Here is a 13081-nt window from a genome sequence, read left to right as displayed (position 1 = left end):
ATGGCCCCCTGCCCTGCTGCCGGGGAACTTGGCAACAGGCCGAGACTCTAACGATGGAGCCAGCTGCTTTGCGGAGTGATGAGCTGCTCGTCCCCGGAGGGGTTTAAGCAAGCACGGGGGGGATGGCGGAGAGGGTCAAAGAAAAGGAGCATCCCATGTTGAGGGGTGGTTATACCCGACTGCAGCTTCCAACCTGCTTTTTAGCTGAGAGGCCGAGAGTCAGTGGGCCACACGCATTCTTCGAGGCCTACCAAAGCCACTAAAAAATGAGGAAATGGGGGCGCCTGGGTGGCTCAGTTGTTAAGCGTCTGCCTTCGGCTCAGGTCATGATCCCAGGGTCCTGGGATCGAGCCCCGCATTGGGCTCCCTGCTATGTGGGAAGCCTGCTTCTCCCTCTCCCACTCCCCCTGCTTGTGTTCCCTCTCCCACTATCTCTGTCAAATAAATAAATAAAATCTTTTTTAAAAAAATGAAGAAATGCCAAAATAGGGTCACAAAAATAATGATATATTTTAGAGACTTTAAGATTTATTTATTTATTTTAGAGAGGGAGAGAGAGAAAGAGGGAGAACATGAGCAGGGGAGAGGGGCAGAGGGAGAGAGAGAGAGAGAATCTCAAGCAGATTCCCCGATGAGCACAGAGCCCAACTCAACAGGGGGCTTCATCCCCCAACCCTGAGATCATGACCTGAGCCCAAACCAAGAGTTGGACGCCCAACCGACTGAGCCACCCAGGTGCCCCAAAAATAGTGACGTATTTTAAATGTTTACCTTTAATGAAATTGCACTTTTAACACACAGAAATACGATGCAGGGCAAATGCTATTCACAAGACAGGACTCCCTTTTAAAACATCATCCTGAGGGTGCTGGTGATGGGTGCAAGTTTAAAGTGTGTGATGAACTTGTCTTCTCTCAGGGCTGTTGGTGTAACCCCCCGGGGCTGCGTAGACCCTCCTTGGGAGACGTGCCAAGTCTAAACCTGAGGAGGTCCCAAGCCAAAAGACAATTCCCCACCGTGATTTTACATGTCATTTTTTTAAAAGAATTTATTTATTTGTCAGAGAGAGAGAGAGAGAGTATGAGAGAGCACACAAGCAGGGGGAGTGGCAGGCAGAGGGAGAAGCAGGCTCCCTGCTGAGCAGAGAGCCCCATGTGGGACTCGATCCCAGGACCCTGGGATCAGGATCTGAGCCGAAGGCGACGCTTAACCAACCGAGCCACCCAGGTGCCCCTCTGTAAGTCATTTTAACAGCATGGGTGACCCCCTAGTTGCCTGGAGAGGATCTCTGTGTAGAGCACGCACACACGCACACATGCACTCTCATACACGTACACATGCACACACACACATACACACACCTGTGAGAAGCTGCAGGGTGGAAAACCCAGACACTGCTCACTACTTTCTAGAAAGCTCTCTACGAAAGCTTCCTTCCTGGAGAACAGAGAGCTCACTTGCCAGGTTAAGTAGGAAAGAGTCACACTCCCCCAGTGAAGGTGTGATCCCGCCTTGCTTGGGGGCTCATGCGGGACAGATGCTTCACGTGTCCCTGGTACCTCCCGGGGCCCCCCAGTCCAGCCCCACTCAGCTGTCTCCACAGGGGCGTCTGATCACAGCCCTTCCAGCTTGGTTCTTTTCTGGCCTCCGTTCCCTCCGGTCTGTGTCCAGAGGGTTTTAAGGTGGCTCGAGCAGCCCTTTCAGATGTGCCCTGTCTACCTCTCCAGCTTGCTTTCTTTCCCGCCTCCACCCCCATTCGTGTTCAGGATCCAGAATGTGCAGTGTTCCCTCCACCAGGAGCACTGGCCACATTCCTTCCTCCCCTCCCCTCCCTTCCCCTCCCCCCCCCCTTCGTGGCCACCCTTCTGTGGCCCTTCCTCAGCTGGGGACCCCCTTCCTTCCTGCCCCTGCCCCACTGCATTAGGTGCCCCGATGGCACAGTGGGCCCCTCATGTTGATCCCCCGGGGGCCCAGGCACCCTGCGCAGTGAATGAGAGACTAATGGGGACCCTAACAGGTCCAGGCGTGTCCTGACGCCGCACGGCTCCTGTGTGGCTCCCGCGTGACAAGACCCAGAGCAGAATGGCCACAGCAGAGCCTTCCTGGGACCTCCTCCCCAGTACGTGTAGGCCAGCGCCTCTGCAATCAGGCCCATGGAGATCATGGTACCTCTGGCCGCCCCAGAGTTGAAACAAACTCCTTCCATTTCCCTGCCGCCCAACGGCCAAGGTGAGAAAACGGGGAAAGCAAAGGAGTTAGTAAAAGAAAAAAGATCAGCATGTTTTTTCTTGCCGTGTACTCCCCACCCAGGGCTCCAGGAAGCTCTTCAGCCCCAAGCTGTCTCCCCGGGGGCCCAGCGGCCCCTGTAAGACCCTCTCCCACTCTGAGAATGGGAGAGGTGGAGCCCAGGAGCAATAAAGGGCTGGGCAGGGGGGTGCTTGTTCCTGACCCAGCTCCCACCCTTGGCGACCACAGTGCCCCAGGCCAGCCCAGCCTGGGTGCAGACAGATTCCCCCCTAAATCCCACGGTGGGCTCGACGGCGGGCTCCCTGGAAGAAAAGCCCGAGTTACAGAGTACTGTATTTTCTTTGTGAACAATCTTAGGCTCACGGAAAATTGGCGGTTCCCGTGTCAAGAGCATTGGTCCCCCAAAGCAATTGTGAGCAAGGCACCAGCTGCTCAGTCAGGTCTGTGCGACCTTTCTTTGGCAGGAATCTCACGGACAGACGGATGGACGGACGGATGGACATGGTGATGCGTTCCCATCGGGAAGTCAGGGGCTGCAGGCTTTCCACCTGCCTGCCATCCGGGGTGCTTACTTGGGTCACTTGATGAAGTAGTGTCTGCCAGTCTTCTTCCCCGCAAGGTTACTCTTTTTTCTCTTTGTAAGGGAAAAGTGTTTTGTGGACAAGTAATCTGCATCTCTGAAAATACCTCGTTCCTCGTCAGATTATCAGCGTGTCCACTTACTTACATCTGTGCGTGCTCCAGGTTCCCTCCTGCATTGCTGCTCACTGTTGGCCCCTGGGAGCTCCCTCAAGCTGGCCCCGTGTGCTCCTGGCTTGTCCCCATCATCCCTTGAGCACTTGCCTGCCCTCTGGCAAAACAAGCTGTTCATTTTCGACTTTCCCTGTCCTGGCCCTGGAATCAGGCCTCTCGCCCAGGCGCTCTGGTTCCGTTTCGCGGGAAGCTGGGTTGAGAAGCCAGTCCTTGGAGGCTAGGGGTGCTGGGGGCCTTGGAGGGGTTGCTGCTCCATGGCCCTCGAAGTGACAGCTAGGGAACGGACGTGCACATTTCCATCTAAATGCACAGGTTCATCTTTATGTGTTGAAGTCCACAGTCCCACAGCGATGGCTCTAATTGTTATTTTCCACCATAGGATTCGTTCTAGCTTTCTCTCTCTCCGTATTTGTCCCTCCCTTCTCTGATGATGAGAAATCTGGCTCCCGTGGTCTGTAACAGATTTGCTTATTTGATGGGTAGTGCCCTGTATGTTACCCTCCCGCCCGACTTCCCATGCAGGATCTCCTCTCCTTGCTTGGACCCCAAAGCTCCATGTGGGGCCTCTGTGCCCCCCGGGATGCCCCCCTCCACGCTGCTGGGCCAGGACAGTCTTTGCTCCCCGCTCCACCTTTGATTCCACTCTGGGGTACCGTGGCTCCCCCCTCTCCCACTGTGGTCACCTCTGCTTCAGGATAGGATGGTGGAGAAAGCAACGTGAAGCAAGGAGAGGATTGCTTGGTATTTTTACCCAAAGATGCACCAAGTGTATAGAGAACGGAACCACAAAATCATCGTAACAAACATTCTAGGCAATCAGGCAGCGAGCCCTAGGTCAGGCTGTAGAGAGGCCTCGGAGTGTACCTGTTTTGGAGTCGCCCCACTTGGTTTCAAATACCAGTGCTGCCCCTGGGTAGCTGGGGCCAGTCCCTGAGCCTCAGTTTCCTGAAACATAAAATGGGGAGATGACAGCGCTTCCCTCACGTTGCTGGTGTGAGGCCTCCATGAGCTAAGGCCGGGGAAGGGCACACCTCTGCACCTGCCCAACGTACCTGCTCAACGATGTGCGCTCGGACAACTACCGTGTATTTTTCAGAATTCTAGAAAAGAGTGATTCTGCTTTAGAAGGCAGGGCCAGAATGCTGAGTGGGTGTTCCCTGGGCAGCCAGGCTCTCCCAGGCCTTCCTCCTTTGCAGGCTTTTTTTTTTGGCAAGCCCGGCAGCCCCGTCTGGGAGGGTTTCCTGGACAGAGGTCCCCGTGGCCGCTGCCTTAAGACGTGCAGGCCGGGCGGTGGCTGCCACGGCTCTCCGACCCAGGCCACAGCAGGCAGCAGCATGGAGCTTTGGGGGGCCTACCTGCTCCTCTGCCTCTTCTCGCTCCTGACCCAGGTCACCACTGAGGAGCCAACCCCCAAGGTCAAGAAGGCTGCAAATGTCAAGAAAGGTAAGGAGGGGGGCAGGGCTCCTCCCCATCTTCCAGGGAGCTGGGCACCCTGTCCTTTATGGCTTCTGATGCTCCTTCCCTTCATTTTCCTTCTTGATAAGTCCAGGGAACTTTCGTGAAATACCCCTGGAGCCTGGGAGAGTTCTCCAGTATCAGGGGCGGTTGTCAGAATCGTAAGGATCACCGACTCTCAGAATGGGAAAGAACTTTCCAGATCATCTAAACTGACACCCACTCCCCCCATTTCCACCCCCCAAATGTGTTAAAGAAATCAAACCTTGGGTTTGGCAATGCCAATGGGCTCTGCTTCGTAATCTCCAAACCTGGGGTTACTCCACTATAAAATGGGGATAGTGGCATTTGCCGAAAGGCGTCTGCTTAGGATTTAATGCTACATAGCCCAGCGCCTGGCACCTACAATATACTTAATGCATAGGGGGGAAAAAAGGACCCAGTTACATAGCGTAAGCGGCCTTGAGAAAACAAAAATTGGGAACCCAAACTTGGATGTCAGAAGCCAGAGGGTTTGCGCTCACTCTGTTGCCTCTGGGTTTGGGGTGTCCTTGGGTTGCCTTGGCCGCAGCAGGGCCTGCCCTTGGAGCCCTGCCGGTGGTGAGGTCACCCCAGGCTGTGTTGAGACAACATTAGCGAAATGCCATGGCAATGAACTGGGCTGTCACCCCCACAGGGCTTTGAGGCTCCGAGAGAGAGTTCCAGGGGATGAGAATGTGGTTTAGGCAGAGAAAGGGGAGGCCAGAGCCAAGAGCCTGGAAGAGGCAAGGCGAGGGGGCGTGGGCCGTCCTCAGGCCACTCTCTGAGCCTCCTTTGTAAACAGACAGCTGCCCATTGGCCACGGACTAGCAGAGTGTGGACGGCACCTCAGGACAGTGGAGACCCCCAGCGCTGTGACAGAGAACAGAGCAGATGTGTGGGTGACAGATAATGACTTCCAAGTTTTAGTTTATAAAGTTAACAGAAAGTTCAAAACAGAATGGATACCCTGTCGACATTTATTTTGAAAAGCTGGTCTATATACAAATACACATTTCCTTTTACATGCATCGGATTTTTCTGGAAGGATCCACAAGGTTTAGAGACAGTGATGACCTCTGGGAAGAAAAACTGGGGAGCTGAAGGCAATCTCAGTCGGAAAGGAGACTGTAATGTTTTGAACTGTTTGGGTTTCTAAAAAGGTACATGCAGATATTACTTCTGCAAAATTTTCATGAGAAAGAGAAGAGTCAGTATCACGCGCGATTGAGTCCACGAGCATTAGCTAAAATTGCCACCTAGTGATGTTCTTGGTAGAGGAGGCACAGTTCCAAAGGCAAATTATAGAATTTTTAAATATGGAAAATAGTTGCTAATGTCTCAACTACCAGAGATTTAGTATTTATTTAATCATGCAAATCATATAATCATGTGAAAAAGGAGAAGGTCAGACCAGATGGTGACTTGGCCCTCTCCGGCTGTCACACTTGAACCTGGCCCCAGGGGGTCTGCATGGAGGTGGCCCCTGGAGGCCCTGGACCCCGGAGGCCTGTGGAACAGCTGACGACACCGGTGGAACGTTCTGTCCAGCCCTGGCCTCTCGTGGGAACCCGCTTCAGTGTGCTCTGACTCACATGGTGTTTCTTCCTTCCACCTGCTGTCCGTATCCACAGCAAATGCTTCCAGAGCGCTTCTCCACCGAGGGGCCAATATATGTGCTGAGCATCCTAGCGAAGGGTCACCACCCTGCTCGTAAGGTGCGGATCGGCCCAGGAACCTCGGTGGTTCTCACTTGGGCACCAGCACCACCTCAGGAATCTGTTACGATCCAGGAGCCAGGGCCCCACCACTGGAAATGCCGGATCCAGGGGTCAGGGGATGGGGAAGCATCTGCTTTTTCCACAAATCTCCAGTGATTCCAAGGAGCCACCAGGATTGAGAATCCCAGGAATAATCTAGTTGTAGGCCCCGTGCACAAAAGTGGGGGAGGGAGTCCAGAGGAGGGGCTACATAGTGGCCGGCATGGGGGTGGGGAGGTGGACAGATAGGTGAGGCTGGCAAAGGGAATAGAGGACAGCTTGTGTGCCAAGCCCCCACCCTGGCCTCCAGGGTCAGGGGAGAGCTCTGGGTGCTTATGGGAGCTCATCTGCTCCTGGTGGCAGGTGTATCCCTAGCCGGCTGTATAGGGGTCAGCCGGAGGTGAGGCATGTGGGGAAGGCTCAGGTGGCTGGAGCTCTAGTGGTCATGTGGCCGCACCTGGCAGGGAAGCTCAGGTGGGCAGGGTGGCCGCACAGGGGGTCACAGGCCCTCAGAACAGGGACTGGGGGACCTGGAGGGCGTCCATTTCAATCACATGCATCAGGAATCTGAGGCTCAGACACAGAAAGGGGTAGCACAGGGCCTCCTGACTCCTCGCCCAGAGCTGTAGACATTCCCTACTCCTACACCTTCCTCGGGTGGAGCACTGTTGGTGCCTTCCTCCTTGACAAGCCCCTTGCACACATGGGCACCTTGGTGCAAATTACAAAGGTACCCCTCTGAGCTGCCAAATTGCAGAAAGGCACCCCTTTCTCTGATCTGACCCAGCATAGCCAGGGCAAGGCTTAGGGACTAGACATGAACCCCCACTAGTCCCCTCAGCTGAGTGCCTTTGTGCAGTATGCAACTTGCACAACCTCACCTGGCACCCTGTGCTGGTATATCATGTGACTGGTACAGAGCTGCCATGAACTTGCCGAGGCAGAGGCCCAGCAGGAGGCACACATAACCCCACGAGGCTAGTTTGCCAGCCCTAAACCCTCCCCCTTTTTTTTTTTTGCCTTGCTCATCCGGGTGTTGTTTTCCTCATATTTGATAAGTTACATGACTAATTCTGCATATACAAGTATATTTCTTGCTCGCAGTTGTTTCCTGAGATTCCCCTGCAAAAGCATCTTATGGGTGGACAAAGGCTCTGACCTCATCGCTCATGACCTTGGACTTCATGCAGGCACAGCTAAATGGACCATGGAAGCACTTCCCCCTGAAGCCCCTGGGGTTTCAGTAAGACTGGGGTCCACCCACAGAGCCCTCCACCTACACACACACACAGACCCTTCCCACCTGCCCCTGCTGGCTCCCGCAGAACCAGCTCCCAACAGGCCTTTGGGCTCAGGACGGCTCACGTTAGGGCTCTGCTCTTGTGCTGTCCCAAGGGTGGGGAGGATCAAACCCGGAGCCGTGTGCGCCGGGTTCGGGCCAGCCCTGCCCCCTGCTGGCTCTGCGATCTTGGGCCAACGAGTTGCTTCATCCCGGCTCTGGTTTCCTGTTTGTGAAGCGGGGCTATAGAAGAGAAGCGTTACGCGGGTCCCAGGGTCGATTGTGTGCCAAGCACCGTTCACATGCTTTCTCTCTCTTAGCCTCTATCTTCTTCAGAGCCCTCTGAGGTGGGGCCGTTATCATCCCATTTCACGGATGAGGAAACCGACTTCAGGGAGGCTGAGCAACTTACGCCAGGTTACTCACGTCCTCGTGACCTCAGGGCCCAGGCACCCGCGGACCTGTGCCTCCACACCCAGCCCCGGGCTGGAGCGCATGCCCTGCTGGTCCGTGTCCTGTTGCGCCGGCCGAGGGAGTGAACTTGGCAGGTCTCAAGGGCATCTGGCTCTGCTTTGCTCTCCTCTGGAGCTGGGAGGGTGGTTGGGGGTGCACCCCCGGCCCCTGCCAATCCTAACCCCATCGGACCCCCAGCCACACCCCTCAACAAACGCACGGGTCTCACTTGAGTCGGGGCAAGTGAAGGATGGGTTTCCCGGCAGATGGAGAATCACAAGCAACAACTTAGACTACCGTCAGCAGGGACGGAGAGAACGTCGTCCCAGATGGCGAGGTCTAGGGACTTGCCTAGACTTAGGCAAGGGCTTATCCCACCCCGTCCTTTTTTTTTTTTTAATTTTTTATTGTTATGTTAATCACCATACATTACATCATTAGTTTTTGATGTAGTGTTCCATGATTCATTGTTTGTGCATAACACCTAATGCTCCATGCAGTATGTGCCCTCTTTAATACCCATCACCAGGCTAACCCATCCTCCCGCGCCCCTCCCCTCTAGAACCCTCAGTTTGTTTTTCAGAGTCCATAGTCTCTCATGGTTCGTCTCCCCCTCCGATTCCCCCCCTTCATTTTTCCCCTCCTGCTATCTTCTTCTTTTTTTTTTTTTCTTAACATATACTGCATTATTTGTTTCAGGGGTACAGATCTGTGATTCAACAGTCTTGCACAATTCACAGTGCTCACCATAGCACATACCCTCCCCAATGTCTATCACCCAGCCACCCCATCCCTCCCACCCCTCACCACTCCAGCAACCCTCAGTTTGTTTCCTGAGACTAAGAATTCCTTGGGGCACCTGGGTGGCTCAGTCGTTAAGCGTCTGCCTTCGGCTCAGGTCATGATCCCAGGGTCCTGGGATCAAGCCCCGCATCTGGCTCCCTGCTCAGCGGGAAGCCTGTTTCTCCGTTTCCCCCTGCTTGTGTTCCCTCTCTCGCTGTGTCTCTCTCTCTGTCAAATAAATAAATAAAATCTTTTTTTAAAAAAAAAAGAATTCCTCATATCAGTGAGGTCATATGATACATGTCTTTCTCTGTTTGACTTCTTTCGCTCAGCATAACACCCTCCAGTTCTATCCACGTCGTTGCAAATGGCAAGATCTCATTCCTTTTGATGGCTGCACAATATTCCATTGTATATATATACCACATCTTCTTTATCCATTCATCTGTCGATGGACATCTGGGCTCTTTCCATAGTTTGGCTATTGTGGACATTGCTGCTATAAACATCGGGGTGCACGTACCCCTTCGGATCACTACGTTTGTATCTTTGGGGTAAATACCCAGTAGTGCAATTGCTGGATCGTATGGTAGCTCTATTTTCAACTTTTTGAGGAACCTTCACACTGTTTTCCAGAGTGGCTGCACCAGCTTGCATTCCCCCCAACAGTGTAGGAGGGTTCCCCTTTCTCCGCATCCCCGCCAACATCTGTCATTTCCTGACTTGTTAATTTTAGCCATTCTGACTGGTGTGATATCCCACCCCGTCCTTGCCCCGCCCCATCCTTCACTGCCTTCTTCACGTGTTTGTGACTGTCTCCATCCTAGATGCTGTGACCCCAAAGATGTTTGAGGAGCTCAAAAGCCAGCTGGACAACCTGGCCCAGGAGGTGGCACTGCTGAAGGAGCAGCAGGCCCTGCAGACGGGTGAGCGCAGTGGGCAGCCCCGCGGGGCCCCGGGCCGGGGTGGCCAGAGAAGGGCTCAGGCCAACAGCACGCGTGTAGTCTCCAGCCTCCAGTCTCCAGGGGCCCGGCTGTCAGGCCAGCCCTGTAGGCCAAGACACCGGGTCCAGGGAGCCCCCTCCTCCACCCGCTTCCTCTCGGGCAGATCCCCTGACATGCGTGCATATGGGAATGCTCTCGAAGGACGAAAATTCTCCCACAAGAATGCATTACCGCCCACCGGAAGCGTGGCCCCAGGAGCACTGTGTGGACCTGTTAGGAGCCTTCCTAAGGAGCTCCCAGAGGACCCTCCACCCAGCCAGCCCCCGCAGCCCTAAGGGGCCCCGTTAGCTTCACTCCCTGTGCGTCAGCACATTTACCGATGCTGCCACTCTTCATCATCCTAATTATGCCGAGGCAGGGTTTATCCTGCCCGTTTTAAATGGGGGAAACCGAGGCACAGAGAGGTCCTGTTCCTTGCCCATGCTCATCTGGCTGGTTAGTACAGATGAGGACCTGAATGGGAGCCGCCTGCCGGGTCTGTGCTGGGTGAGAGGAAAGGTGGGTTTGGGTCTTCCTGGCCCCGCACTCATCAGACAAGCAAGGATGGACGCCGTCACTCGGCTGCAGAGCCTGGGGACAGGTCGGGTCTCCTCCCGGACCACCTACTCTCTCTCTCTCTCCACCATGTTCCTTTCATAGCATCTCAGACTCGCCTACTCCTTTGTGACCCTGCCCTGGGGAGCCCAGAGAATACAGACTAACAGCAATAGATAACACGTGTGAGCTTCCTGCAGGCCTGGCACTGCTCCAAGGCTCTACGAACAGTAACAGCCTTCGCAGAAAACCCATGCAGTGAGCTTATTACTATAACCCCACCTCCATTTCCCACCAGGACGCGGAGCGTCTTGCTAACAGCCGGCGGGAGCACAGTCTTGTTCTTAGCTCTGCTACGCTGCCTCTCTAGTTATCACCCGGGCCCCTTCTTGGGCAATCCACAAATCTCTCTGTGCTCACAGCCACCCTCTCACCTGATGCTTCTCTGACAGCATGTCCCGGGCCTTGGGCCCGCTGCTCCCCTTGTGCCTCCTCAGAGACCTCCAGATCCTTCTCACTGGGCAGTTTGCACCCACTTCCTTGCACCCAGGTCTCTCCTTTCAGCACGCACACTGGCCAGCCTTCTGTCCCTCTAGAGGGCCACACTCTGTCCTTCCCACCACAGGGCCTTTGTACCTGCTGTTCTGGCAGCCTGAATTGCTCCCCCAAGATCCACCTACTGTGCACCTCCAGCTTTGCCGTCTCAGGACTCCCTAATCCCTCGTCTCAATCAGACCCCTCAGTTTTAACTCTCACTAGATGATGTTCTTTCCTTCATCGTATTTATTGCAGTTTGTAATGATCTATTCATTTGTTGGTTTATGTCTGCCTCCCCCGCTATATGATAAGCCCCAGGACCACAGGGGCCATGTTTGATTGTCTTGTCTCTTCCACCACCTTGCCCAGCATAGTGCCTGCCACATATCAACACTCAGGAAATTTTTGTTGAAGGGAGGACAAACACACGATTTTGTACAACCTGCTTAACATAGCAGGTAGGGTGAAGGGGCTCTAGAAGGGAAGAGTCTATCATGTTTTGGCTTCAAGTAAATAGAACACCTAGCAGTAGCTTAAACAAAAAGTGAGTCTGAGCGTGGGTAGCTGTAAGTTTTTGTTCAGAAGCTTTGCCTCATGGTCCCTAGATGGCTGCCCCAGCTCCAGGCATCATGACTGCGTTCGAGGCAAGATGTAGGAGAAAAGGTGGCCCAGCCATTTATCAGGAGAATGAAGTCTTCCATTCCCACCTTATTGATCAGAGCTCTATCATATGACCACCTGTAGCTTCGATGCAAGAATGAAGCTTTTCCAGCCCCTGTAGTGGAGGCAGATGAGGCAGAAGGGGGTTGAGAATGGATGTTGGTTGGGTTGACTAACAGTATCTGCCCCAGAGGGAAAGTTGAGAAGCACAGTGCCATTCTGGGGGACAGCCTCCTCATCTGTAGAGTGGAAGGTGTAGGGGGAGATTGCCAGGTGAGCTCTAAGGTCTCTCTCGAGTCTAAGCTTTGTGCTTGGGCAAAGTCCATATAACCCAGATGCCACTAGCCTCCTGAGGTGAGGTGATGAGGTGGGGACTTCCTGGCACAAAGCCCCGACATATGGCAGTCCCATCGTCCCCCGCCCCCATGTCTGCCCATTCCCTGGAGGTTCACAGCCTCCCATGCTGATGGGGCTCCTCAGAATTCCCCCGCCTTGGGCAGAGCTGACCTTGTCTCTACACTTGCACATCCCCCAGGCACTGGATGTGGCACCCAGGGAAGGGAGGTGACCTTGAGCTAGGGGCTGTCTGCAGCTGAGGGGCTAGCCTGACGACCTTTGGCATGGGGACCTGGGCTCTGCATCGGTGTCCATCACAGCACTAGCCTGGGCGGTGTGTGCGTGGGGGGGCTGTCCAGGGCCAGCGATCACGGGGACAACGGGGTGGGGGGGCTGGGCCTGCAGGAGGGTGGGCCCGGTCCTGGAGGGGTGGCCTGGGGCTGGGGACCCTGGAGACCTGGGGTGATGGCCGTCTCTCCCCCCTCTTCCCCCCCCCCCGCCCCCCGCAGTCTGCCTGAAGGGCACCAAGGTGCACAGGAAGTGCTTTCTGGCCTTCACCCAGACCAAGACCTTCCACGAGGCGAGCGAAGACTGCATCTCGCGCGGGGGCACGCTGGGCACCCCGCAGACGGGCTCCGAGAACGACGCCCTATACGAGTACCTGCGCCAGAGCGTGGGCGCCGAGGCCGAGATCTGGCTGGGCCTCAACGACATGGCGTCCGAGGGCGTCTGGGTGGACATGACCGGCGGCCACATCGCCTACAAGAACTGGGAGACGGAGATCACGGCGCAGCCCGACGGCGGCAAGGTCGAGAACTGCGCCGCCCTGGCCGGCGCGGCCAACGGCAAGTGGTTCGACAAGCGCTGCCGCGACCAGCTGCCCTACATCTGCCAGTTCGCCATCGTGTAGCCGCCGGGCCGGCGGGGAGGCTGCGGGGGGCGCCCAGCCCCGACCCCCGCTCGGCCCGCGCCCCGCGCTCGCGCAAATAAAGCTGGTGCCGCTGGGCCGCGAGTGGCTGCGCCTGTGCTGGGCCCGCGGGGCGGAGAGCTCTGGGGGAGGAGGGGAGAAGGGGGAAGGGCAGGGGAAGGGGGGAGGGAGTGGGAGGGAGGGGGAGAGGTGGGGGGAGAAGGGGGTAGGGGTAGGGGAAGAAGGGAGGGAGGAGGGAGGGGGAATGGAGGAGGTGGAGAAGAGAGGAGGAGGGGAAGAAGGGAGGGAGGAGGGAGGGGGAAATGGAGGAGGTGGAGAAGAGAGGAGGAGGGGA

General features: G+C 55.5%; 1 protein-coding gene across 1 annotated transcript; it reads left to right on the top strand.

The window, feature by feature from the left end:
* Positions 1-4198: 4198 nt before the first annotated feature.
* Positions 4199-12824, top strand: CLEC3B (C-type lectin domain family 3 member B). The gene is made up of 3 exons (XM_036095869.2): positions 4199-4443; positions 9576-9674; positions 12329-12824. Exons 1-3 carry the CDS (start codon positions 4335-4337, stop codon positions 12727-12729), a joined length of 609 nt encoding a protein of 202 aa, XP_035951762.1. The 5' UTR covers positions 4199-4334; the 3' UTR covers positions 12730-12824.
* The last annotated feature ends 257 nt before the right edge of the window (positions 12825-13081 follow it).

The sequence above is a fragment of the Halichoerus grypus genome, chromosome 1 (genome assembly GCF_964656455.1).
Source record: "Halichoerus grypus chromosome 1, mHalGry1.hap1.1, whole genome shotgun sequence".
NCBI lineage: Eukaryota > Metazoa > Chordata > Mammalia > Carnivora > Phocidae > Halichoerus > Halichoerus grypus.
Note: the sequence above shows the minus strand (reverse complement) of the source record. Positions and strands in the feature narration are given on the sequence as shown.